Genomic DNA, 26,757 nt, shown 5'->3' with positions numbered 1-26,757 from the left:
GCATCCGTAGATATGCCTTAACCACTCTCCTACCGTTTTTTAAAAAATTCAGATTGAAAAATCAAAAGAAAGCACACTCAAACCCAAGACATAGAGATGTGATCCTCAAAAAATGGCTTTCAAGCTCTGAGAAAGATTTCAGCTCCATCCGATTCCGAGAATCCAGGCATTCGCCATGAACACCTACGTTCCCACACCAGGACCCCCCCCCACTGGCTTTCGGGAAAGAGAGGCCTAAGCTGTCGGCGCAGAGTTGAGTTTACTGGGGCGCGACGGGCTTCATTAAAGGCCCCCAGGAGCCGGTGGGAGCTGTAGGGGTAACCAGGAAGGGCTCTAAACGCTGTGGACGCCGCGGTGTTCGGGAGTCCCCCTACCGGAGAGCGTGTCCCCCTTCGCCGGGCTCTTGGTGCTCTCCCGCCGCCGGCCCGCTCCCGGAAGCCGTGGCAGCTGGTAACAAAGAGCCTGCGAGGCCGCGGCTGCCCGGGCTGCGGAACCCAGGACCCAGCGCAACTGCTGGGGTTGAGCGCAAGTCGGGCCATGAGTCCAGGTTCACGGCTGTGAGGGGCGGCGGCTGGCGGCCGAGGCGCTGGTGCGGGCGGAGAGGCCGGTGCCTCCTTCCTCGCCGCCCGCGGCAGCCGTGGTGCAGGTGCCTCTCACCTCCCACACGGGAGAGCGGCTTCACGACCTTACCCGGTGGCGCCTGGCCATCAGCTGCAGGAGATCGAAGCTCAGCTCCGGCTGCCAAACCCTGGATTTCTCTGCAGGACTCAGAGAGCACCGGGCTCTTCCCCGAGGTGTCCTGAAGCTTTGTGTGAAAAAGCTGAGGAAGCCCGACGGTTTTTGCTTTTAATAAAAAGTTTTTATAAGTGTGCATTTTTAGAAATTTTTGCAGAGTTTGAAGCACTCTCTACCTCTTCGCATCCTCCTCAGCTGTAAACATTTCTACTATTGGAACGGACCAGGGATGAACGTTTTGTAATTGAAAGCGTAACTGTTAAAACCACGTTGAGACAGTAATCAAGATGGACAAAAAGTCCTTTGAAACGGTGTTGGATGAAATTAGAAAGGTAATTTCACTTAATTCCTTAAACCAGTCTATGAGCTATGAATTCTCTTAGTTAATTCTCTTTGAGGGACTGCGTGCAGATTGTGCAAAATACGGGTTTTAGGATTGCAAAATTGATTGGAATTTTAATGTGCTGTGGGAGCTTGTAGCTTGATACGTTTCACTATACAAATAGAAACTAAGTTATGTTAATGCTAAACTTGACTATCAGCGCAGTATTGTGGAAATTATATTCAAAGAGTTCTCATTCCCAAGCCGGCTCTACAAATCTTTAGAATCTGTACTTATGGAGAAGTGATTTAAAATATTTCTGAAATTATCACCTCATCTTTCAGTAACCTAAAGACTGAAAACTGGAGGTAATACGTATAAAATGTCTTTAATGGTAGTTAAAAATCTGAAGATAGACTGTGCTGCCTGGAGGGAGAAAATGAATGTCCAAAAGGCCTGACTTAGGTTTAAAGCCATGTTTTTAGGAGTGGCCTTCAATAACCTGAATTTCAGAACTTTTTCTTCATGCTTTCCAAATTTTTGCTTCATTTCGAGGCCATTGTATGTAACCTACCTTCCAGGATGACCAGACAGCAAAAAAATTTGGAATGTGGCCTTGAGCCTAACAAATACTTAAAGCACAAAAGAAAGAAGTTTACCTGATTAGAACTGGAGGGACTTTCTGTACCATTCTTATGCTAATACAGGGTGCTTTGCTTAGAATTTCAGGGTGATAATCTTGCCATTTCCAAACCTGTAAGACCCTTAACTGACAGGGAAGGTTTGTTACTTTATGCTTCAGCTTATGACATTATTAATAAAATTGCCTTTGCGGGGCTCCTGGGTGACTCAGTTGGTTAACCATCTGTCTTCAGCTCAGGTTATGATCCCAGGGTCCTGGGATCCGGTCCCGGGATGAGTCCTGCGTCCGGTTCCCTGCTCAGCAGGAAGTCTGGTTCTCCCTCTGTGCTTCCCCGCTGCCTGTGATCTCTCTCTCTCTCTCTATTTCTCTCTCAAATAAATAAAATCTTAAAAAAAAAAAAAACTTTTAAAAAATTGCCTGCATACATGCCACTTTTCTGCCTTGTCTATAAAGCAAAATGTTCTTCATCCTTCATAAGACTTTTTTTCAAATTCATATATTAGGTTAAATTTACATATTTGACGATATTGAATGTTCTTTTTGAACAAAATTCTTTTGCAAGTCGAATTTGTTCAATTAAGATTTGGAATAAAATGTCAGTTTGCCAACTATATGTTTAAAATTTGTAACAATTTGTTTATGAGCTGATATTTAACTGCTGTTTGTGAGGAAATAATTTGTATGTCCAAATAGAGCAGTAGATTTCTGCTTTTGGAAGCTGGATGCTATTTGTATACGCTGTCGCTTCTTGTTGTGAAAAGATCACATAGTAAATACCAGTGAGGAATGTAGGATATTTTCAGACTTGAAAATCATACATGAGATAGCAACTTACGTTCTTACTTAAGTCCTTATTTCTGGTTTGCTGTCTATGCCAGATAATGAGATACATCAGCATTGTCTTAGTCTATTAAAATGGGATTAAAATGTAGGCATATCTAAGTGAGAATTACTGTTTTTTTTTTTAATTTGCTCTCAGACTTTGTAAATGTAAGTTGGTTTAAACCAGGTAATCACTTCCTGAGGTTACGTCTCAACCGTACATTCTCTAGAGTACATTATCCAGAATGCCATTCTCTCCCACTCACCCCCCTTTCCAGTGGAAATTAAACTACTGGGCAACCTGGATGTTTCTTTCAGTTAACTGGTCATGATATTTTCTCCTAGCAGAGTGATGTATATGCCAAGGACAGATATTGTTTTGTAGTAAAAGAAAGGGATCAGTTGATTTTTAATTATTAGTAGTTAACCAAATTATGATTGTTTCCATCTCTAAACTCAGCAAACAGTTGCAAGGAGAGCGTATGTGATTTCAGCTCGATCTAGATAGTGCTGGCTCAAGGCCGCTGTACTTCTCTCTGAACTTCCCATTGATAGGGGCCATGTAAGGAAAGGAACCACAATTTACTGAGTACTACTAGTGCCATGTCTACTAATGACTATTTTAACCTTCACCATAACTCCAAGGTGGGTAGTGAATGGTGTTCCCCTTTTATGGGTAAAGAGGTTCTCAGGATAGTTAAAATGCCTTTCAGAGGCCACACTGCAGGCACACAGATTGAATTGAGGGCCCTCTTTGGCTCCTTGGGTTCTTATATTCCAGTGGAAATACTTGTTATTCACGTTTCTCTGTTAGCACATACCAGCCGCTCAGTAATTGATGGATGAGTAATGCCTGATATAAGTAGTCTTCTTAAAAATGACAATTTGGTTGAAATTGGGATGTTCTGAAACTCTAATTACATTTATAGGAATTCTGTTTGTGATTTCTGGTAACATCAGATCTTGTCTATTACATTTCTGTTCCTTTTTCTTGTAGGAGTGAGTAGGGAGGCCTGGAGGTTTTCCTGCTATCTCTCTATCTCTTACAGCATGGAACCTGGAAAGGTAGAATGTCATGTCACCATAGTGACTTTAGCTGCCTCTGTGTGCTGGGGCTGAAGAAGGTCTGCCATGTTTGAGTTGCTTAGGTAGTTTTGATAATTAGCATATTACTGTTTTACTTACGTATATTAATGCTGTTTTTCTGTGTTTTTTTAGGCTGTTCTGACAGAGTACAAATTAAAAGCAATTGAATATGTGCATGGATATTTCTCTAGTGAACAGGTATTTGTCTTATTTGTTTAAGCAAAAGTCTTTTTTACTCTGATGTTCTGGTTAAAGTCTATTTACCTGCTGGTCAGGTTCGGAATTGCTTTTACTTCGTTGCTGTATTTATTCAGAAATGTTAGAAACTTTCGATATTGATAGAAAACTTCGCAAATTTATAGTTCGAGTATTTTATAAACATAACTACTTTCACTGCAGTATCATATGTTAACATGATTTTAAAATGCAGTGTCCAAGAAAAGCATATCTATCATTCTGGGCACAATATCATAAATTTATAAACTTCTAATAGTAAATATACCCAAATTTGTACAGAATTTATGTCAGTAATAACAAAATTCACTACATGTTAAAAAGAAAACTGGAACAAATGGTGAATTATGGTTCTTATATGAAGCTGCTATGTAAAAATTTTAGCCATAAGAAAATATATTGTCTAATAAGTAGTTTCTGTCACTGCCAGAAGAGAGGTGTTTTAAGTTTAGTGAAAACTCACCCAGCTTCAGGGGGAGTTTGCTAATTGAAAACATACATACAACATACAGACCAGAGTTTTGAGGAATACTTAGAAAATATTCGATAGAGAAATAGGGCAGAAAGAGGAAGTGTGCATCTGGAGAAGAGGTCTGGGAAAGGGTAGGAATGTGGAGAGGGTAGACAATGGATGAATCTGTAGGTGAAGTTACTAAACGCTCCAACTTTTCATCTGTTTCTCAAGACTTTTAAAGCTTTAACTTTGAATAGCTTTAAACCTGTAGCAGTTCTGACTGCTAAATCCTTAAAAGCTACTTTATCATTCGCATGTCTTGCTGCCTATTTAATGAGTGTTTTTCACCTGTCCCATTACTTTTCAGAACCACTGTATGCTTAATTTAAATGTTTTGAAAAGATTTATAATGTCTCATAGATAATAACTTTTCTTTCCTTATTTTGAGTGTATGTGTGAAATTTTGTAGAAAATTTCCTTTAATGGTTATTCCACTCCGCTAAAGTCATTAAAAACTTTAAAAAACTACCTTCTAAGTATAACCTGCTAAGTCTATGTACTGTATTGAAGGTTTTTCTTCCTATATCAGACATATGATAGTAACTTTTTTTGGTTGGTAAAGTGGCAGGTAGCGTTTACTATAAGGAAAACCATTATTCCCGTGAAAGTGAGGAAAGTACGCATAATACCCATTTGTAATTTATGCATCACTTTATAAGGAGTGAAAACTGTTCTTACTCTTCAGATACTACTCCAGTCTCTAGCATTAATTTTGCTTTGTTGAATAGTTGAAACCATAACACATTTTCAGGAAGCTACAGTAAAGGAATTCATTAACCCAGATTTCATTACCCTCTCTTCTTTGAGTCATTCCTTTTTTCTTTTCGGAGTTCCCTCAGAGGCAGTGAACGGGAGGGAGGGGGCACGCAGGGACTTCACTGTTGTGACCTTGATGCCCTCCTCACCTCTTAATAGTGATCCCACAGGATCGCCCTCATTCATTTGAAGTTTGCTGTTGGTGGTGAGAGAGCCTGGCTAACTGTGCTCTCAGAATGACCTGCTTCCTGTTCAGAAGCTGCTGGAGTAAGTCATGGTGATTCTTACATTTTTAGGGAGGAGATCTGTAGTGTAAATATGAGTACTATGCCCTTCAGACTCAAGGAAAAGGGCAGGAGATAGTGGACCTACACTAAGGTAACACCACTGAACACCCTTTTGTGATTGATTACAAATGTCATTTTGCTAAATTTTTTGAAGTTTTCCATTTGTAATATAGCTTTATATTTCTAATCTGACGTTTTCTCTCCATCTAACACTTTTTCGATCTTCCTTTCCTTTAGGTAGTTTGTTTTTCCTGTACTTTATACTTTCCATTTATTTCTATACCAGTGCTGCCCCAGACTCTGCGATGATGGAAGCGTTCTCTTTCTGCACTATCCATTGTGGAGGCTACCTACTTCTTATAGCTATTGAGCGTTTAAACTGTGCTTTGTGCCAGTAAGAAACTGAGTAGTAGTTCAAACTACTGAAACAAATCTTGTAGAAATGTTTGTAAACACATTTCATTAGAGCTAAAGTAATTCTTTGCTTTCAGGTGGTTGATTTACTGAGATACTTTTCCTGGGCTGAGCCTCAGTTAAAGGCAATGAAAGCATTACAGCATGTGAGTAACTTATTTTTCTTTAGAATGTAGAATTTAAGTATTTTGAATTCTTCTCTTGTTTTCTGTAATTGATGTCAGGTTATAATTTGTTTGCATTAGAAAAACTGATCCTAAATTTTATTATACTTTGAATAATCAAATAATTACTAAAAAATTAAGAGTTCCCAAGCTGAATTTAAATTGTATGTACCGTACAATTAAATTGTACACCATAGGATCCTACCTAATTGGCAGATTGGAAGAGAAAATATTTATGGGGCAACCAAAGTATAGAATTTGAGTTCCTAAGTGTTTTTATGCACCTCCTTCTATTTTTTGATATCTCTGTCCTCTTGTATTTAGTCTTAGAACAATAGTCAAATGAGTTTATATTAACATTCTTTAGACCAGCACTGTCAAATGAACTTTTAGCAATGATAGAAATGTTTTATATCTCTGCTATCCAGTATTGTAACCACTAGCTACACATAGCTTTTGAGCATTTAAATGTGTCTAGTCTGCCTGTGGAACTGTTATTTTTCATTTTATTTAATTTTACTTTAAACAGGTACATGTGCCTAGAGGCTACTATACAGACAGTACAGCTCTAGAGATTAAATTAACAGAGGCGTTTAAGTCAAACAGTATGTGGCTATGTAGGAAGATTTTCCTTGGATTATCAGGGATGGATAGCTTTAAGGAAATCTGTAGACCTTAGCTTTCTAATTTGCCAAAGAAAAGTGTCTGGATCTGTTAGTCCCTCTCCTCTTTAGCAATTAGGTTTTTTTTGACTCTACAAAAAAAAAAGTTATCTTACCCATCCACCCATCACCTGAGGGTGAAAATCTTTTCCCAAAGACCAAAGAGACCATGTAATACTCTGAGAGGGAGAGCAAAGCACAGACCTTCTGTAAGAAATACTCATGGGGATCTCTCCTTATTTTATCAAGACAACAAACTCATGACAAAGCTCTAAGGCCTGCTTGCTTGTCTACCTCCTTTAGGTTTAAAATTCAGAGGTGAGAAGACTAGCATGGGCACAACTTACAAGTCAACCTTTGCTGAAAAACTAAGTCTGATTTGGTGGTTTTCACACTGAAGACTAGCCTTGACAATTATGTTATACAGTAGACATTTTCATAAGTGAGAAAATGAGTAGTTCCAAAGTTTTTACAAATATATAATCAACTGAATATAAATCAATTTTCTGTAAATATTTAAACTTGTGGTATAGTTTTTAGATGTCAATATAAAAATTTGTAAAGGGTTGTATAATTTTACCAATGTCTTTTGGTGCTACCTGAATAAAATTGTCTGAACAGCACTGCTCCGAGGTTTAGTAATCTATTGGGTATTGATTCTAAATGATCTTCTTGCATTGATTTTGCTTTTGAATTTCTTCCACTGTTAACATAAATCTGTAAATTGTCAGAAGCTTATCTTCAAAAGCAAAAGTACCCTAGCCAAACCATGTAACATTGTACACGATCTTCGAGAATCACAGTGCATGTTAATATATGACTCTTAAAGTTCTACAGTAAAGAACCCTGTTTAACCTATTTTTTCCCCTACCTGAGGTGACTGTAGTACCCTTTTTTAGTAACACTATTCAGCACCACGGACCTCACTTTAGGAAGCCCTGACTGCAGAATGCTTAGCAGTCTGAGGAATGTAATTTTTTCTAACTTCTTGAGCAATATGTCTCCTGTATTTGTAAATACTCTTTTTAGAACCTTTCTGAGGAAAGTAGTACATGTAAATATTTTTCTTCTATAAATAAATGCATTGAGAGACATGGATAAAAAAAATCACATTGGGGAACTTAGATCTTCCACTGAAATAGTTACATTGAAAAAGTCTAAGTTTAATTCACATGGTTGTTAGGCCTTACTTTTCACCACAAATACTTAAATATTAAGAACATTTAACTGTGTTTCTCTCAAAATAGCAATCTCTGGCATAAAAATTTCTCATGTTGAAAATAAAATTATTTTTTATGTTGATAGAAAATGGTGGCTGTTCACCCAGCAGAAGTGGTCAATATACTCAATTGTTTCACCTTTAGTAAAGACAAGCTAGTTGCTCTTGAACTTTTAGCTTCGTAAGTATTTCTTTTTCTTTTTACTTTATTGGAGAAAATTTGGAAGACTTTTTAAATGTCTTTTAACTCAGTGTGTATTAATGTCTTAGAATTATATTAGTAAATGGAGCTCGAATAAAATCTCTGGAAGGGTAGACTGATTTGTTTTATATCTAAATATCTAGGGGCGCCTGTTTGGTTGGGGATCCAGCTCTTGATTTCAGCTCAGGTCATGATCTCAGGGTTGTGAGATCAGCCCCCTCCTGGGGCTCCACTCTGGGTGTAGAGCCTGCTTAAAGATTTTTTCTCTCCCTCTCCCTCTGCCCCTTCCTTCACCACCACCCCCCCCTTACACATGCTCTCTCTAAAGGAAAAATAAATAAATACCTAGTGTACTTATTAGACGTGGTTATAACTTAAAAATAACAAGGCATATTCATGTATTTGGCTTCATTTCAGTGACTTCCATTGCCTTCCAACTCTGAGTATTTTGAAAGGCTCATTGAGAAAGCCATAGATTTTATAGTTAGGTTCTGATCTATGAAAACACTAAGCATAGCATTTAATAAATGATAATAATGAATGTAAGCTCAAAGAGGAAAAGCCTGTTCTTCTGCATGATGGAAGAGTCTGTAAATTGCTGTTTATTTAGAGCACATGCATTTTTAAGTCCCTTATATGTTTATAGATGTCTACAAAAATAAAAAATTAAAGCATAAGGTAAAACTTCATTTTTAGATCAACCGTTATTTTTATGCATTTCGCACACGGGTTTTTTTCTATTGCCATAGATCTTCTACCACTCATTGAGAGGGTGTATTTTCAAGAATCTCAAAATAGTGATTTTTATTCATAGAATTACTTCATTACTTTTAGGTAACCAGATGAACCTCAGTTCAGTTATATTTTATCATTTTTATAAAAATGTGGTTTACATTCACCAATTAAAACTAAATCACTTTTCTCCATATGTCATTGGGGGAGAGGTTACTCAGTGATAGTTGTTTGGTAAAGGTTGGCATTGGTATGTATGTCCAGGTTCTTAAATGAAAAGCTAAATTCTTTCTCCTTGGTAGAAACATTGTTGATGCACAGAATTCTCGTCCCATTGAAGATTTATTCAGGATAAATATGTCTGAGAAGAAACGGTGCAAGAGAGTACTTGAACAGGTAATTTTCTCAAGATTGCTATATAAATAGAACATTGGGTTTTTCTGAATGTTGATGAAGGAAGCAAAGTACCAGTCTTATTCCTGTGTTAACTGTGATGAATAACCTGACGGCTCTTGTGCGATGGGTCAAGATGCCATCCCTGCGGTCCGTGGAGGACAGGAGCTGGGTAAAGGGAGTTCTGAGGGATGAGGAGATGAGAGTGACACGCTAGTTGGCTCCTCGGATTCAGCCTCAGTGGGTGTTTATTCTTGGTCCCTTGGCAGCTTTGCCATGGCTCCAAGCTTTTGCCTTTAATCCTAATGTATTTAGGAATGTGACCTTTTAAATTTGTTTTATCATCAGTCTTACATTAATCAGTTTATAAGAGATGGATAATAAAGCAGAATTCCAGTTTATTAACTTAAAATCTCTAAGAATGGGAGTAGTATTTACCTAAACCTGCTTGTCTTGAGTTGTCATTTAGGGTAGTTACTTCTTAGTATTGTGATGGCTGGAAACGGAATTAATGATCAGAAACCTGCTTGAGGAAGATGTGTACTGCTCTCCTGGGGCCTTACAGCCCAAGCACATTTAATCCTTGCATCCTCTGCTAAGCTCGGGTAGCAGAGAGCTTGGCTTACTCGTGAGCTTTATTTTAGCAGAAGCAAGATCTGAGCCCGCATTTACTTTAATAAGTTCTCCATTGGTTTTCTTGACTAAATTCTTTAAGGCACTGTGCATTTACTGCTGTTGTTTTCTTCCTTATAAAGCATTCTGATCATGTCAGAAATAACGTGGTCCTGAGTATTTTCCTTCTCAGAAATAATGTGGTCCTGAGTATTCTGTGGAATAAGCTGTCTGGTCAGTGTTACTTAGTACAGCTTTTCTGGAAGGTAAACTTGAAGAGTCTTAAAATGTTCATGCCTGTTGACTCCAAAGATTCCATTTCTAGGAATTTATTCTAAAGAAAGATATGTCAGGGTATTTACTCTGGTACTATTTATAAAGACCAAAAATTGAGATAATTTTTAGGGTTAGGGTAGGTGACTGGATTATATGGCTAATTACGTGTGTTGTGAATGAAGTTATAAAAACCAGTATATCACTATAATAAAATATGTGATATCCTACGTACTTGTAAAATATAGCTATATATAGCCTCATATCCCTATAGCATAATATAGATTCTGTTGGAATATATTGAAATATATGTAGTGTTTTTCATTAACTTAATATTTATTGAGTATGAACTCAGTATTTTTTAGCGTACCATTGTAGAAGCTGAGAATGCAATAATAAATAAGCTAGTACATCCCTCAGCATGTCTCGTAATTATGTAACGTGATGTTGAATACAGTATACCTAAATAACTCTTGCTTTTTCAACAGTACAGCTCTTTGGATACCCAGTGTCCCATGTTATTTGTTTGTGTTTTCTCCACTGAGTTCTAAACTTTTTCAGAGCAGAGTCCATGTCTCTTTCATCAGTTGCTCTCCTTGTCTTGCCTGTAACATGAGTGTGACGTTTCTACAGTTGGACAACATTATTTCTTGGTTCGGAGAAATGGGACATACTAAATAGTAAATGAACTTGTTTGCACACGATTTGCAAAATCTGCCATGGAGATAATCTTTGTATAGGAATCTATTAGTTGTGGCTAATAAAAAACTAAAAACATTATGTTCCATCCATTTAAATAAAGTGATTTTACTTATGAATTTTGGTCATGTTCACTACTGTAAGTGCTGATGAATGCATGAACATTAATGTAATGCTGTTCTTAGTTCATACTTTTAACAGGGCCTCCAGATACCCAGGATACTTAACCTATGAGTTTATTTGATTATTTATTTATTTATTTATTTATTTATTTATTTTTAACCACCCTCTTGTTTTTTGTTACAGGCTTTCAAGGGGGGCTGCAAAGCTCCTCACGCTATGATATCTTCTTGTGGCACCATCCCAGGAAATCCATATCCCAAAGGAAAACCTAGTCGCATAAATGGAATTTTCCCAGTAAGCATATGTTTGTGCCTGTGAGAAACTTCTTGTGGCTAACTATGAAATTTAGCATAGTTACGATATTTAAAGAAAAATGCCAGTTGATGATACTTCTGCCAAGGAAAGGAATTTTATTAGGTCAGCAGCTTAATGCATGGGTTCACCACTGATCGAAAGTTCATGTATAAACTACATTAAAGTATTTGTGTAAAATGTACAGAAGAACAAGACAAACAGAAAAGAGGATGATTTTGTTTTGTTTATCCAAGTATTTTAGACGCACTGCTTTGCACTTAGTAAAGGAGCATTTCTCAAATTCTCAGTGTTCCTCAATCAGTTTCACAGTTGAGTATGTTTGAGAAATCGTGTGCAGTGTTTCCTTCTTGGACAGTCACATTGCATGATAAAGACTCTGAGAAGTCCTATAGGAAAGAAACCTGTTTTTATACCATCCAGTATTCCTCAGATGTCTTTGTAAAATAATCTTTGCAAAGAGTGCTATATTTTTATTGCAGTGTAACAGGTAGCCCTAAAATTCAGTGGATTAAAACTAAACATTATCTTATACATTTTCTATGAATCTGGAACTTGGGAGTGGCTTAGGTTGGTTTTGGCTTAGGGTTTCTCATGAGACCGCAGTCATCCGGGGACTTGAGGAGAGCTTGAGACTATGCTCCCAAGGGGGCTCAGGTACATGCCAGGGAAGTTAGTGTTGGTGGTTGGCAGGGGGTCTTTGTTCCTCACCGTAGTAGGGCTCTGCCCGTAGTGCTGCTTGAATACCTCACGACATGGCAGCTGACTTCCACCAGAGCAAATAATCCAGAAGGCAAGAGCAAGCTGTGTTGTCTCTTGTGACTTAGTCTTGGAAGTTAAATGCCATCATTTCTGGAATATCCTATTTATTACGCAGGTCAGCCCTGTTCATTTTGGAAGGGGACTTCACAAGGGCATGTAGGAGGTGAGGACTGGGGCCATCTTGGAAGTTGGCTTCCCTGCTAGTATGTACTATTTAGGCACATGCTTTTAGGAGAACACATTGTAGTAGTCTTGTCAGCTTATTCTGATCTGTTAATAGCAGTCTTATTCTTATATAATATAAACTTCCTCACTTAATGCTTAGAGAGAATATCATTTTTTTGTCATCTCTTTTTAACTGTATTACAGGTACTCTTTGTGATTCTTTGACCATTATGCATACTGGAGCATTGGAAGTCTGTTTCTGGTCGCTCCTGTTGTGCAGGGGAAAAAATTAAAACCTACATTATCCTGCTTTTCTGTCATCCCCATGTGTGTGGTGTACTCGTTTCTGAGTGCCTCTGTACATGAGGGTTCGCTAGCAGGGTTTTACAGCCAAGACAGGACTGGATCTGGAATCCAGGTCCTTAAACTCTTACCAAGTTAAGTCCTTTTCTTCAGTGTAATACAGTGACGGTTTGGTTTGGTTTGGTTTCTCTTTTGGGTTTGTTTTTTTTAAATCTCAATTATCTTTCTTTTTATTTTTTTATTTATTTAAATAGGGAACCCCCTTGAAAAAAGATGGTGAAGAATGTACTAATGAAGGCAAAGGAATAGCTGCACGGATTCTTGGACCGTCCAAACCAGTACGTTTAGAGAGTAAATGATGAAACAGGCCTTAATTTGTACATGTTGTTTTCTGTCTGTTCACAGCACACAGCATCAGTTCCGTTTTTGTATTGCGAAATTCAAAATATACTAGAAACTCGAGGAAAGTGAATGGTCCAGGGAACTATAGCGTAGTTAGTTAACAGTGTTCAGTGCCCTTCTGAGGTTTCATGTTTTATTTTAAAGTGAGACCAGTCCAATTGTTTTGTTTTGTTTTATTTTTTTTCCTCATCCCTGTTCGGCTATTCCCTTGGAGGTATGGAGTATGCACAGTTCGCTTTAAGGTTGTGGTTGGGCCAAATTAGTATTAATTAGTAATGAATCAAGAGTAGAGCCAGGAGGTTGAGAGTATTTTGAAGAGAGGGATCGTAATGATTGGTTAGGATATCAACTGAACCCAAAGACGGCCCTGTAGATTGAAGGATTGTTTGAGCTGAAGTGGGAGAGGCCTTTACACAGCTGTCGTGCAGGCCCTGCTTGTTTGCCTGACAGGAATTCCAGTGACAGCTGTTCACAGCAGAACACTCACAGATCCTAGTCTTTGCACAAGACTAGTGCATCATACAGGCCGCCATTAATGAGAGCTAGAGAGAATCTAGGTCCTTTACTGCCACCGGATCCCCAGAGCAGGGTCTCTCTCTCACTCACTGGAGTTAGAAGTACAGCGTCTGGCTTAGCTTTGGATACCTCTGGTTCTCTAGAGACCAATTCTTGGGATGCTTTTGTTACTGACATAGTTCTATCAACTACAAAATGTTTGTGGATTGCAAAGGTAAAAAGACTAAAATACTAAATTCATAGTCCCAGTCTACATTCTACTCGAGTTGTCAGAGTGCTGAATGCTAAAGATTATAAGACTTTGTTCTTCCAAGGAGAAAAGAGGGTAAGAATGGTAAGGTGATCTCTGATAAGTTTCGGAGGATGTTGGAAGTTCTTGGGTAGCCAAGGTTCCTAAACCTAGTGGATTTCTTGTGTTACAGAAGAGGAGATAGAAATTCTTAGATTGACTTCGGCTGGGTCAGAGAGGAGTTTGCTGTTTAGGATAAGGTCTGATGCTTCATTAGAGATGATTTAATACTGAAATAAAAAATAAAGCCCTCCGCAGCAGTCTTTGACAGGATCTGCCTTTGGAATTTATAGGAACCACATTTATTAAAGCAAAGAAATTTCCCTCACTTGTGCCACGTATTGGGCCAGTAGCATTTGATGTGCTGGAGCATTTTTAGCCTGTTATGACTTAATATTTCAAAAGACAACTTGTATTTTGTTTGCAGAGAGACCGCTGACTTAGTTTTCTTCCAACTGCTCTATTTCCCCCTCATCTAGCCTCCTTCAACGTACAATCCACATAAGCCTGTTCCTTACCCAATACCTCCGTGCCGGCCACACGCAACCATTGCACCAAGTAAGCAGTTCGCTCGTGTTCTGCTTTTTTTCTTTTTGCTCTTTATTAAGTTGAAGGTAAATGTTGGTTTCTGTACTTGGGAAAATTGGAGCACTTGGGAAATATGCTCCGCTGCGTTTAGTTCTGCCCATGGTGGGCTCACAGTACCTTGGTCTGCACAGCAGGGCAGCAGATAGAGTTGAGTTTAGGGTATTTGCCTTTTGATAAATTCATTATAGATTCTTTTTAATCATTATTATGGGTTTTCACTTTGGTAAATCATGAATCCCATTTCAGCAGTTGGTGTTCAGAGGTATCCTCAAGACATCTAAGTTAAAAAGGTCAACTGTATGTGTTGGACAGAAAAGGCCGGTAACTGCAGTATGGCAGGATCTCCCAGCCCTGCCGTTTAGTGAGCTTATGTCTGGAATGAGCATGCGGTGGGAAATCAGAATCTCCAGCTGTCTCATTCCGTCTCAGCTTTGTCCTTACACTAGACCTAAACCTCCATGTAAAATGCAGCTCTATCAAATTAGCAGTTTTAAAAATTAGATAGCTGTGTTAATATAGTTTAAACTCCTGGCCACAGAATGATACTAAATTTTTTTTTCCTATAATTTTATTTTAGGTGCTTACAACAATGCAGGTCTGGTACCGTTAGCCAATGTCATAGCTCCGGGTGTACCCCCTCCACCTCCATATACTCCTAATCCAGTAGGAACAGGTAAAAGCATGTTATTACAGGATGCTAACAGTAAAAGCTTACACACAGATGTGCACTTGGGAGGGACAGCTGTTTGACATGGTGTGTCCTAGTGGGGGAATGAGCTCAAGCCCGATGACAGATCCGAGTGTGCTGTACAGGCTCCACTAGAGTGGCCTTGGCCCACCTGTGTGGACATGAGCAGGTTGTAGACGGAGGCACCATTTCTCATGAGCAAGAAGCTCCGACAGGCTATGGAAGAGTACAGTTGATGAGTATTAGCATTAGGGCACATTACTCCTCCTGTGGGGAGGAAAGGCCTATAAGAAGGTGCTCAGAGGGCCTTAAGCTTTCCCCTGCACTGTTCAGTTCAGCAGTTTCCTTTGGGTCTATTGGGAACATGGGATTTAGCTTACATTTTCATTTGTCTTTTACAAAAATTTAATTTTTGTTTCAATTAGGTATTGTTTATTTGACTCTTCTGAATTGTAGGTCTTGCCTAGGAAGCCCTTCCCCATCCCGGCAGCATGAAAATGTCATGTGTATTCTCTGGTTACTTTTATAGGGATTCTTTTTTAATGTATAGTTTTTAATCCATTCACCATCTATTTCTAGATATCTGTAGGGTAGGGATGAAACTTAATTTTTTTTTTCTGCACTTCCCAGAGACTCAGAGTTACTTGATGCAGCATTTATTAACAAATCCTTTTTTGCTAGCCAGAGGGGTTCTGTTGTTCGCAGCTGGGTACTCCGATGAGAGTTGCTAAACGGTTTTCCCCAAAATTATCGTTTTGTTTTTTAACCTTATGGTACCTTTAAGCCCTTAGAGTTTTACATTTTGCATAGACAAAGAGAGGCTATGAAAGAAAAGTTGGAACTGTTTTATCTTGTTAACCCTAGGGAGTCCAGGTAACCTGGGTCTTGTAAGGCTCTTACTGTGTCTGGCATTTATTTTCGTATGTGGTGAAATAGAGGTTCATCTTAATTTTTTTCCAGATGGTAGTCTGTCATGCCAGCACCATTTATTAACTAATCTGTTTTCCCCACTGATCTAAAAGGCTGCATTTGTCTTAAGTTTTCATATACACACATGGTTCTAATTCTGGGTTCTTTATTCTTTTGCAATCTAGTTATTTCATGTTATGATGATATATTGATTTGACTAGCAGATTTATAGTGTGTTCTGATATCTAGTGAGGCTAGCTTTTTCTCTTACTATAGTTTGTTTTCCTTACTATATTTGGATTTTTTTTTTCCATCTGAACTTAAGGATTATTTTATGTAGTTAAAAACAGTTGAATTTATATGTGCATGTGTATATAGTTACATATTATATAATTATATCTTAGTTACGTTATTACACTAATATGTAATTATAATATGTAGTAAGTATAGCTATATAAATTTGGGGAGATGTGACATTCTTATGATATTAAGTCTTACTCTTCAGTCATATGTCTGCTTTATATTATATCAGGTGATAGTGATTTTCCCCCAGGGCTTGTTTTATCTCTTTCAAGAAGATTTTATGGTTTTCTTTATGTAGGTTCTTTGCCTTAGGATTATCTCTAGGGACTTTAGAGGTACTTTTCATCAAAATTATAAATGGAATATTTCATGTCTAGGTGCTTGTTACTAATTACTTATTCTACTTTTTTTTCCTTGAAGTTTCTTAAGTTTTCTAGGTATTAAAAAAAAAAGTCAGCTGAGTTATACTTTACTGTATTTCTTTTTTGCCTAGCCTATTCTCCTAACCTTTCTGTTTTCATTTTATAAAAGTACTTTTGCTTTTATCTTTACTTTCAATTTTTATTTTAGGGTTGTATTTATTTGGTGGGTTAGTTGGTTTATAGATTATATATATAGCTGGATTCTGAGTTTTAAACCGGGGGTGGGAGGAGACTTAATAAGAATTTTCAGTCATCATAAAAATGCATATTTGTTCTTAGTCCTTCCATTTTATTTTTGTATTCATTATTATTCTTATCCCATTTTTTCATTTTCTTTACTTTTGTTTACTTGTATTCGTCAAATTGTTTTATTTTTAACAACTCTTCTTTCCTTGTTCCACCCCAATTTAGAAATGTTATCTTTAATATTGCCAAGAATTGCCTTCATATTCTTTTTTTTCTTTACCATCATATTTTTAATGGTTGTCGATACATGAAAACTAAAAAAAGCTGCTCTGTACTCCACTGACTTCTTTTTCATTGATTTGTCGTGTTTTGTCGGAATACCATACATGTTTTCTTCTGCACCTCTGAACTTCTGGCTTCTTACTCTTTCCTCTGTTCTTTTATACCCTGTCCTGATGTGCCCATTCTGCTTTTCTTTTAGTAGAAAATTTCTCTAAGTAGTTTTTTTTTAAAGGGCACACAGAGTTGTAGATGAGAATCCCAATTCCAGTTAATTTTCTTTTTTTAATAGAACCTTGGTCTCTTCCTATAAGCTTACAAAGAAAAATTCCTTATCTTTAGAATTCAGAAATGTCTTTAATCCTGGAGTTTGGCTATTTCACCAGGATGTCCAGGTGTGGGTGTTAGCATTAATCTTTCACAAAGCTCTGTAAGCTCTTTAGATATGAAAACTCAAGTCTTTAAAGCTTAGGAAAATTTTGTTTTTATTATTCTGTCAGTTATTACTTTTTATCTGGTCTTTTTTCTGCCTCTGGAACTCTTAGTTTGCACTATATTTGCCTTCTAAGTCTCTTACCTATTCATGTATGGTATCCTCTATTTTTTTTTTTTTTTGTATTTTTGCCATTTTAAATGTGATTTTGTTGTTGTTGTTTTTTATTTCCAGCTCAGTAATTTAGCTTTCATAGTGTTATCGCTAATCTTTACCATTCTTTGCATTTATTAATTTGGAGTCAGGTTTTTATATCTAAAGTCTTCATCTTCTCTGTATTTCTTGCATATGACATGTATTTGTGTTCTTAATTTGCACTACAGGTTTTTAAACTTCTTTTCCTTTCATTGAATCTTTGCTGATAGGCACCGTGTGTTCTGGTTGTCTGTTTGCACCAGGTTCCTTAGACAGGCTATGGTCTGTTTTGCTCACTGTGTCAGGCCTTGTAGGTTCTTTGGTGTCAGCGTCACAGGCTTCAAGCCCGCCTCCACTGGAGTGGTTCTCAGCAGCTCCTAGCACAGGGTCTTTTCTAGAAATGACGGCAACATTTCTTTCTGTTTGCTTGGGTCATCGCATGGCCTGCGAGAGTGGTCCCTCGGGTGGCCATGGATTCTGCGCTCAGCATCTGCCTCCAACCTCCAAGTCGTGCTGCTGTTGAAGGGACTGTCAGTTTAGCCAATAACGGTGCTCGTTCTCTGCATTCCAGCTGTAGGCTATACTTTGTCCTAGGTGGCACACTCCTTTCCAGACAGTGTTCCTAAATACGTCTGTGAACTAACAGTGCTTATTTAAAACCTGGTGAGTTGTAGCTTAGTTGGTTGAGCATCCGACTCTTGGTTTTGGCTCAGGTTATAATCTCGTGGTTTGTAGGATGGTGCCCCACCTAAGGCCAGCATCTGCTTCCTTCTTCTCCCTCTTCTTCCGCCCCTTCCCCACCTTGCACGCTGTCTCTCTAAAATAAATAAAACCTTAAAAAAGTAAAATAAAGGGGCACCTGGGTGGCACAGCGGTTAAGCGTCTGCCTTCGGCTCAGGGCGTGATCCCGGCGTTATGGGATCGACCCACGTCAGGCTCCTCTGCTATGAGCCTGCTTCTTCCTCTCCCACTCCCCCTGCTTGTGTTCCCTCTCTCGCTGGCTGTCTCTATCTCTGTTGAATAAATAATAAAATCTTTAAAAAAAAAAAAAAGTAAAATAAAGCATGGTAAGTTAAAGAGAAGAGGGTGTGGGGATCAGTTGCTCATGATGCTGTCAGTCCTCATATAGTTACTACTATTATCTTTGTTTCCTTTCTCTTTCCATGGGCGTACACTGTTTTTCCTAACATAGCATGCATACATATCCTGGGTTTTTCTTTTTTTTGACGCCCATCTTTGTTTATTATGGTGATGATTAATTTGAATAAAACCTGAAATGAAACTTTTATTTTCATATAGAAAATGAAGATCTTTCCAATCAGTCAAAACCTACGCAGAATCAAAGTAAGTATCAGCTTCACTCCAGATACAGCTAAAGTTTGTCCTAGTTGTCCACTCTGTTATTCACTGAGAACAATTTGAATTGCATGTATTTGGAATCTATCTATGCTTTGGGGAAAGTTCCTAGTTAAAGAATTTAATCAGTGCTTGCTAAAAGTGGCTTGATAGTGGTTCATTATGTACACACAGAATGAAATGCACATAGTAACTGGAGGCAAATTAACCATTTGCCTTTGTCTTATATGAAAAACTTGCAAAATAATCTGAGTGCTGTGTGGCATTACATCCACATTCACTTTACATTGTGATATTAGAAGCCTCATTTTTGTTTTGATACAAACACATAAGGTGATAAAATCCTTTTCCCTAATATATAATATTATTGGGGTTAGCATACCTGAATGTAGAAAAAAAAATACGGGGTGCCAAAGCAGAAAGGGGAATTGTAAAAGGAAGATGGGGGCGCACCTGGGTTGGCTCAGTCGGTAAAGCATCCGACTTTCCATTTCAGCTCAGGGCTTGAATTAGGGTCCTGAGTTCAAGACCCGCATTGGGGTCCATGCTGGACATGGGGCCTACTTAGAAAAAGAAAGAGAGAGGGAGAGGGAGGAGAAGAGGAGAGGAGAAGAGAAAGGAAAAGAAAAGAAAAAAGAAAAGAAAAAAAGAAAAAAAGGAAGATGAAAGATGGCGTCCATGACGCCTGCAGATGGCAGCAGTGCTGCAGCATTTTATTTTTCTGCTCATGGAGGAGCTCTGTGATCAGGAAGGAGATGCGTGCTTTCCGATAGACAAAACCTGGGCTCAGTTCTTGTGTAGCAGAGTAGCACATCATCATAGTGCGTGGTTAGGAGTCTCGGTGGGAATTCTATTCCCTGAGCAGGGTGCCCGAACAGTGCTTTTGTGCTGGTGGTTTCTGAAGGAGGTAGTATAATGGGCTGGAGAAAACACTGAGATGTCAGGACATCATTTTCTTACCCTGCCTAGCTTTGTGACCATGTCATTTAACTTCTGTGAAAAGGAGGTTGAGGAAGCTTGTGCTTTTATAAAGCTCAGCTTCATTAGTCCATTTCTGAAGGGAGTAACAGATTAAGCGTCGTAAGAACCATTGTGGGGAACGGCATACTTTGTTTTCCTATGCTGTGTTATGTTAGCTTGATTAAGATTTTACTGTCCTTTTGAACCACATCAAGAAACAAAAAGATAAACTAGTATAGTGGTTAAGGATATAGGTCCGTTAGACCAGGGTTCAAATTTTGGTTCCATCACTTACTTAATAATTGCATGACCTTTTTTAAAATTATTATTGTGATAAGATCTCACTTAATGAGATCTACCCTCTTAAATTTTTAAGTACACAATATAGAATTGTTAACTATAAATACAGTGCATACAGCAGATCTCTGGAACTTGCATAACTGAAACTTGATTCCCTGTGAACACCACCAAACAGCTGCATGATCTTCTAACGAGTTTCTTTAACCACACCAGGCCACAGATTGCCCATCTGGAAAACAGGGTGGTTCGTACCTATCTCAGAGGGTTACGTGGGAACAAATGAAATGATAGGCATAAAGTACTTAGCACAGCATCTGACAGATATGTTTTATGGTTAACCAAATTACATGGCAGGAAGGTTGTATTTATCGTGGTATGTTTTGGGGTTTTTTTCGATTTGTTGTTGTTTTGTTGCATTTTAACTGCAGGCACTGTGTATTGTTAACAGTGCGTGGCTTTTGCTTTATTTTATAAGAAGATCTTCAACAGAGGCTGCTATAAAGAATGCATTGGGACAGTTTGGTCTGACCTTGTGATCTGTCATTCACCACATGGTCCTCAGCATGTAGTTACATGAGAGAGTGAATTCTCAAATATTTCCCAACCAGTGTTGACTAAATAAAATTTTAGTACATTATTTACAAACACAAAACTAGGTATATATTCCTTGTGCTTCTAGTTCTTGTTAAACAATGCAAACAAAAGTACAAATCCATTTTCATATGTTCTCTAAATTTAAAATATCTGGTCTTATTTTCTTGAAACTAAATTACTGTAAATGACATGAATATTGTCAGACTTCAGGCCTTTTGAGTTTGAAGTCCATGTATTTCTATATTACTGTTTGTCGATTCTGCCATCTTTCTTTTCTTCCATAAAATTTGTTCATCCCAGTATAGCACCTTTTGGCCATCTCTTAGTACAAATAGATGATGTATGTGCTGTTTTCTTCTATTCTTTTCCTGTGGTCCCTTCCCCGCCATGATTAACATTGTGCATTGCTTCGTTGACCGTGTCAGCTTCCTTGTGCAAAAGTCTTTATTATGCATAAGTTTAGAAACTTAAGTCTTAGCCATGAAAATAACTTCCAGTTGATTATCACAGTGAAAGGAACATTCTCTGTTTACAGGTGAAACACACTTTGATAGGAGTGCTGCAGCAGATGATAGTTGTCATTATGACTTTAGCTACCTAAGTCATGCTTTCCATTTGACACCAACAAGATCATCAGAGACTAACATTGTCACTAAATTGATTCAGACAGGAAACACAAGTTATCCCCCCAAATACAGTAACTATTCATAGAGTTTATGAGAGTAAAAATACTGTAGCAAACTTTAGCGGAATTCTTGAGAATAAGTCCTTGGATGGGTTTGGTCTATAGTTGAGGTCATGCTGATATATCCAGTGCAGCAAACACTCATTAAACACACAGGTGCCATGCGCCGTGCTAAGTGCTAAGGCTCTAAAGAGGAATTAGACATGGCTTTTGCCCCTAAGGGAGCTCCTGGGACAAAGCAAATAGCCTTAGAGGTTGAGATCGTGTAGAGGAGGCAGTATGAGAAAATGCTTGGGGGAAAAAGCTATATAGATAATAAGCTGGAATAAACTGAAAGATCAGGTTCAACTCACAGAGTGGCCATAATATTGGAGAAATAGGCATGAATCCTGGGAGGTCTGCTGTGACCTAAAAGGAAAGTGATGTCCTGAAAGCTCTTAAGAGAGAGAGAGGGAAACGACTTGTTTTATTACTCTGCAGAAGTGGTTTGAATGAAAGCTAAAGTCAGTGCACCAACACTAATGACAAAATAAATTTTTAATTTTTAAAAAGTGGGAAAATACGAAAGGAAAGTTTATTTGCTAACTTCTCGAGGCTTCCTCACTGTGCATTGGAGGGCTCTTCTGATCTGAGTCTAGAAGAAAGCCGGCTCTACCTGAGGCTCCGTAGGGAACATCAGGGTCATGGAGTCTATCGACGTGTGTACCCCAGTAGCCTGCTGTACCTGTTGCTGATTTTCTTCATGTTTATCAGATGTTACAAAAATGTTGACATTTCTTTTCGGTTAAAATTTGACATTTCAGCATGGTGATATTCTTGCCTCTTTCTCCCCCCCCCCCCCCAATAGCATTTTCTACCCCAGCAAGTCAACTCTTCTCTCCTCATGGTTCCAATCCTTCAACACCTGCTGCGACTCCCGTCCCTACTGCATCCCCGGTCAAGGCAGTAAACCATCCATCGGCATCAGTAACTGCTACCGTTTCCGGGCTGAACATGGCGAATACTGTGCTTCCGGTGTTCCCGGGGCAGGTCTCCTCGGCCATTCATACACCTCAGCCGTCAACGCCAAATCCAACGGTTATCAGAACCCCTTCCTTGCCTGCGGCACCTGTTACTTCTGTCCACAGTACAACATCAGCACCTGTCCCGTCGGTTTTTTCTGGCCTGGTTCCCCTGCCAGGTCCTTCCGCTCCTCCTGTCCCAGCCCCTCAGGCTCCATCCACACCTCGAGCCACTCCTGCTTCCAATGAAACATTTGCTTCAACTTCTGCCCCTTTCACTGGCCTCCCCTTTTCTGCCACCTCTACTGCTGCTTCTACCAACAATGCCAATTCTGGGTCACTGTCGTCCGTGTTTGCAGGTCTGCCCTTGCCCTTAACGCCGACATCTCAAGGCGTGTCCAACCCGGCTCCCACTGTCATTGCCGCGGGCTCTGCTCCCAGTGTAGCCTGTCCACTCGGTGTAAATAATCCCCTTCTGTCTGCTTTAAAAGGCTTTCTGACATCAAATGATACCAATTTAATCAACTCGTCTGCTCTGTCCTCTGCCGTTACCAGCGGGCTGGCTTCACTCTCCTCTCTCACTAACCAGAACTCTGATCCGCCGGCTGCAGGCTCGAACAAGTGCTACGCCCCCTCGGCGCTCCCCGCGCCGCCGAGGGCTTCCACTCCCGGGCTGGCCATGTTCCCGAGCCTGCCCTCCAGCGTGGCGAGCTCAGCCTCCACCCCGTCCACCCTGCCCGCGCCTTCTCCGCTGGTCACGCCGACGTCGTGTTTAGCTTCAGCGCCGGTCAGCTGCGGCTCCGCCGCCGCGCTCTTGCAGGGCCCCCACCCGAGTAACTCAGAGCTGCATATCGCGCCCGCCCCCTCTGTCACAACCATCCCTGTCATGATCAAAACCGAGCCCACCAGCCCCACCCCGTCCGCCTTCAAGGGCCCCGCTCATTCCGTGACTCCCTCTCATGGCACTTTAGGTCTGTCAGGGACGTTGGGCCGCGCGTATCCGTCAACATCGGTGCCCATCAGCTTATCGACTTGCCTTAATCCCGCACTGTCGGGGCTCTCCAGCCTGACGACCCCCTTGAATGTGTCGAACCCGCTTTCCTCCATCTCCCTGCCACCGCACGCCTCCTCCGCTCCCATCACTCCGGTGTTCACCGCGCTTCCTCCTTTTACTTCTTTGACCAATAATTTCCCGTTAAGTGGCAACCCGCCTCTTAACCCGTCAGTGTCTCTTCCAGGCTCCTTACTAGCCACCTCGTCTGCTGCTGTCACGTCCGCCCCCGTCCCCGCTCCGAGTTCCACCGCGGCCGTTCTCTCAGGGCTCTCTGCCTCGGCGCCAGTCTCGGCGGCGCCTTTTCCCCTCAACCTGTCCACTGCCGTTCCCTCCCTCTTCTCCGTCACGCAGGGGCCCCTGCCCTCTTCAAACCCCACCTACCCCGGCTTCTCCGTCGCCAACGCCCCCTGCGTCGCCCCCGCCCTGCCCTCGTTCCCGGTGCTGCAGGCTCCGTCCACGGTGGCGGCGGTTACGCCGCTGCCCGTCGCGGCCACGACCCCGTCGCCGGCTCCCGTCCTCCCGGGATTCGCTTCAGCATTTAGCTCCAATTTCAACTCTGCTCTCGTTGCACAAGCCGGGTACGTGAATGCTTCGGAGCTAGGAAGGATATGGTCATTCTTGACTTACCTTGTCGTTCATAGTCTTTTATTTTTAAGCCATTCCAATGAGGCTTATCTGATTGTTGGGTGGTGCTAAATTATAATTTTCTGGGCTGAAACTTCGATACCCCAAAAACACATATAGCTCTTCAGCCATGTTGAGTATATATAATACTACTATCTGCTCAGATTATCTTAGTATTTGGTAATTTATCTTTGTTATAAAACAGCAGAAAGTATTACAGGCAAAACGTAGACTTATTAAATTCAGAATGGTATACTTTATAATAGAAAGTAAATTTTATTTTAGTGAGTGGCTGACTTTTATGGTTCCTTCCAACGGGGAAGTTTAAAGATTCTTTTATATCTCAAGGTAGTTTTTGACAACTATAGCAGCAATAGGTTTTGTCTTACCTTCATTTTGACCTGTTTTATCTATTGTTCTAGCTTGTCATCTGGCCTTCAAGCTGCAGGCAGTTCTGTTTTTCCAGGCCTTCTCTCCCTCCCAGGCATCCCAGGGTTCTCCCAGAACCCTTCACAGTCCTCCTTGCAAGAATTACAGCATAATGCAGCTGCACAGTCGGCCTTGTTACAGCAGGTAAGCAGGCAAGGTCGGGCAGAAATGAAATGGTAGCATACGTGCGTAGCTTCTGTCCTGATAACCGTGTAATGCCAATGATGAGATCCCAACATTGGCAAAAATTCTTCTCTTAGAAGGACGTCTGGAGATGTTAGGATTAATCTCCCCAAATCTGCAAATTATTCTCGTCTTCCTTCAGAAGGATAACAAAAGCGGTGGCATGTATTCATCTATATGAATTGTTTTTCCCGCTTATAGTCTTTCAAATCTTAATTTGGAGATTTTACAGAGGAAATCTTTATGCAGGACATTATATTTGCTGTTTTGTTTATTATTTAAGCTAAAATAATGGACATTAAAGCCTGTTTTCTTTAGAAAACCTATTGATCTTTTTTGAAAGAATATTAAATATTTTAATGGCATTTCTCTTGACCTCCACCAGCTGAAGAATTTTGAATGTTTCTTAAAAATTTCAGGAGACTAATAAGCAGACTCATCCTGCCCCAACGTTTTCCTTCTTTCCTCTTCTGAATATACGTGTAGTGTGGTATAGGCAAAAGCAAGATCAGCTTCATTGAATTTGGCTCTCCGCTAACCTGCACGTTCTTCTTTCTGTCAGGTCCACTCAGCTTCGGCTCTGGAAAGCTATTCAGCTCAGCCGGATGGGTTTCCTAGTTACCCTTCAACACCAGGAACGCCATTTTCTTTGCAACCAGGCTTGTCCCAAAGTGGGTGGCAGTGAATAGGTTTTAATTTGTATTCTCCTTCGGAGCAACATCAGAAATGCCTAAGGACTGCGGGGAGCAATCTGACTAATGTGAAGTTGACAAAAAGTCAGAAAACGGGAATGAGGGTAATCCTGGGGAAATTAGGATGAGAGTTTAAAACATGGCGGTTACATTTTTTAATGGTTTTAAGTATGAACACTCCCCCGTGTAAATAAGCTGATAATGAATTGTACGGAGAGTAGTATTAAAAAGGTGTTTGGGGACTTTCCACCTCCCACCCTATGAAATTTTGAGTCGTGTATGTGATCTGTGTAGGAAGAATACTGAAGAGGAGGTTGAACTCTTTATAGCCGAATACAGCCTTAAATCTTCTTGTATAGCATCCACTGACCGAAGTAATAGTTGTGCCTCAGACTCCTGGGTTGCATTTGGCCCTGGGGGCATGACTGCCCTTGGTATGCGCGAGTGGTTCCTGTTAGCGGCCTTGGAACTCAGTACTCTGTATGTGTCCACAGAAGGGAACTTGAGACCCACGGTTATTTCTAATTTCTGACATTTATGCTCATACATATACTGCTGAATTTAACTTAATATATTTCAGGTAAGTGAAAATGGTGCTTAATACAGTCTTTAGAATGACTTTCAGGTGTTTTCGACTAAAAATATATCCAGAACTACTTTCTTACAGAAATGCAAGTAAGGCTCGTGATAATTTGCCTTCAAAACTCATTTCTTAATCTCAGCAGTATCCAAATGAGTGAGGAACATTCGACTGACCCTTGGGCCACCTCTATTACTCATTGTACTCTGGAAGCTCTTGGTGAATGTTTACAATCATGGGATGTAGTATTTCTATTTGTACTTAAAGTCCAACGCTTAACTGAAAGAATGACGTGACAACAAATAGAGAAGACTTGCTCCGTTACTAACCATGCAGTGTGTACCCTATTTAAGGATCTGTGGTAGTATGTAACATGATTGAATGTCATTAATTAAGTCGAAGAACTGCCACATTCGGGGGGACGGGGAGTAGGGACAATGATTTTCAGTCCTGTGATTAAAAGTGTAAACTATAGAATCTGCTGTAGTACATTTCAGCATCTAGAAGTTTTACTTTTATAAAGCTGGTGTCTGGAAGATGTTGCTAATGTATTTTCCTTCAACACGGGGAGCAAACTTTTTAAGTATATTAATAAATATTCCTGTATGGTTAGTTTTTAACGATTTTTTAAAATAAACTTTATGGATATGACAAA

General features: G+C 39.8%; 1 protein-coding gene across 1 annotated transcript; it reads left to right on the top strand.

The window, feature by feature from the left end:
* The first annotated feature begins 219 nt into the window (after positions 1 to 219).
* On the top strand, positions 220 to 26,757 carry PROSER1 (proline and serine rich 1). The gene is made up of 13 exons (XM_002927725.4): positions 220 to 1,067; positions 3,741 to 3,806; positions 5,891 to 5,959; positions 7,945 to 8,039; positions 9,095 to 9,188; positions 11,076 to 11,186; positions 12,689 to 12,772; positions 14,121 to 14,199; positions 14,807 to 14,902; positions 18,944 to 18,988; positions 22,387 to 24,172; positions 24,641 to 24,791; positions 25,393 to 26,757. Exons 1-13 carry the CDS (start codon positions 1,023 to 1,025, stop codon positions 25,513 to 25,515), a joined length of 2,844 nt encoding a protein of 947 aa, XP_002927771.2. The 5' UTR covers positions 220 to 1,022; the 3' UTR covers positions 25,516 to 26,757.

This window comes from Ailuropoda melanoleuca, chromosome 7 (assembly GCF_002007445.2).
Source record: "Ailuropoda melanoleuca isolate Jingjing chromosome 7, ASM200744v2, whole genome shotgun sequence".
NCBI classification, from domain to species: Eukaryota; Metazoa; Chordata; class Mammalia; order Carnivora; family Ursidae; genus Ailuropoda; species Ailuropoda melanoleuca.
Note: the sequence above shows the minus strand (reverse complement) of the source record. Positions and strands in the feature narration are given on the sequence as shown.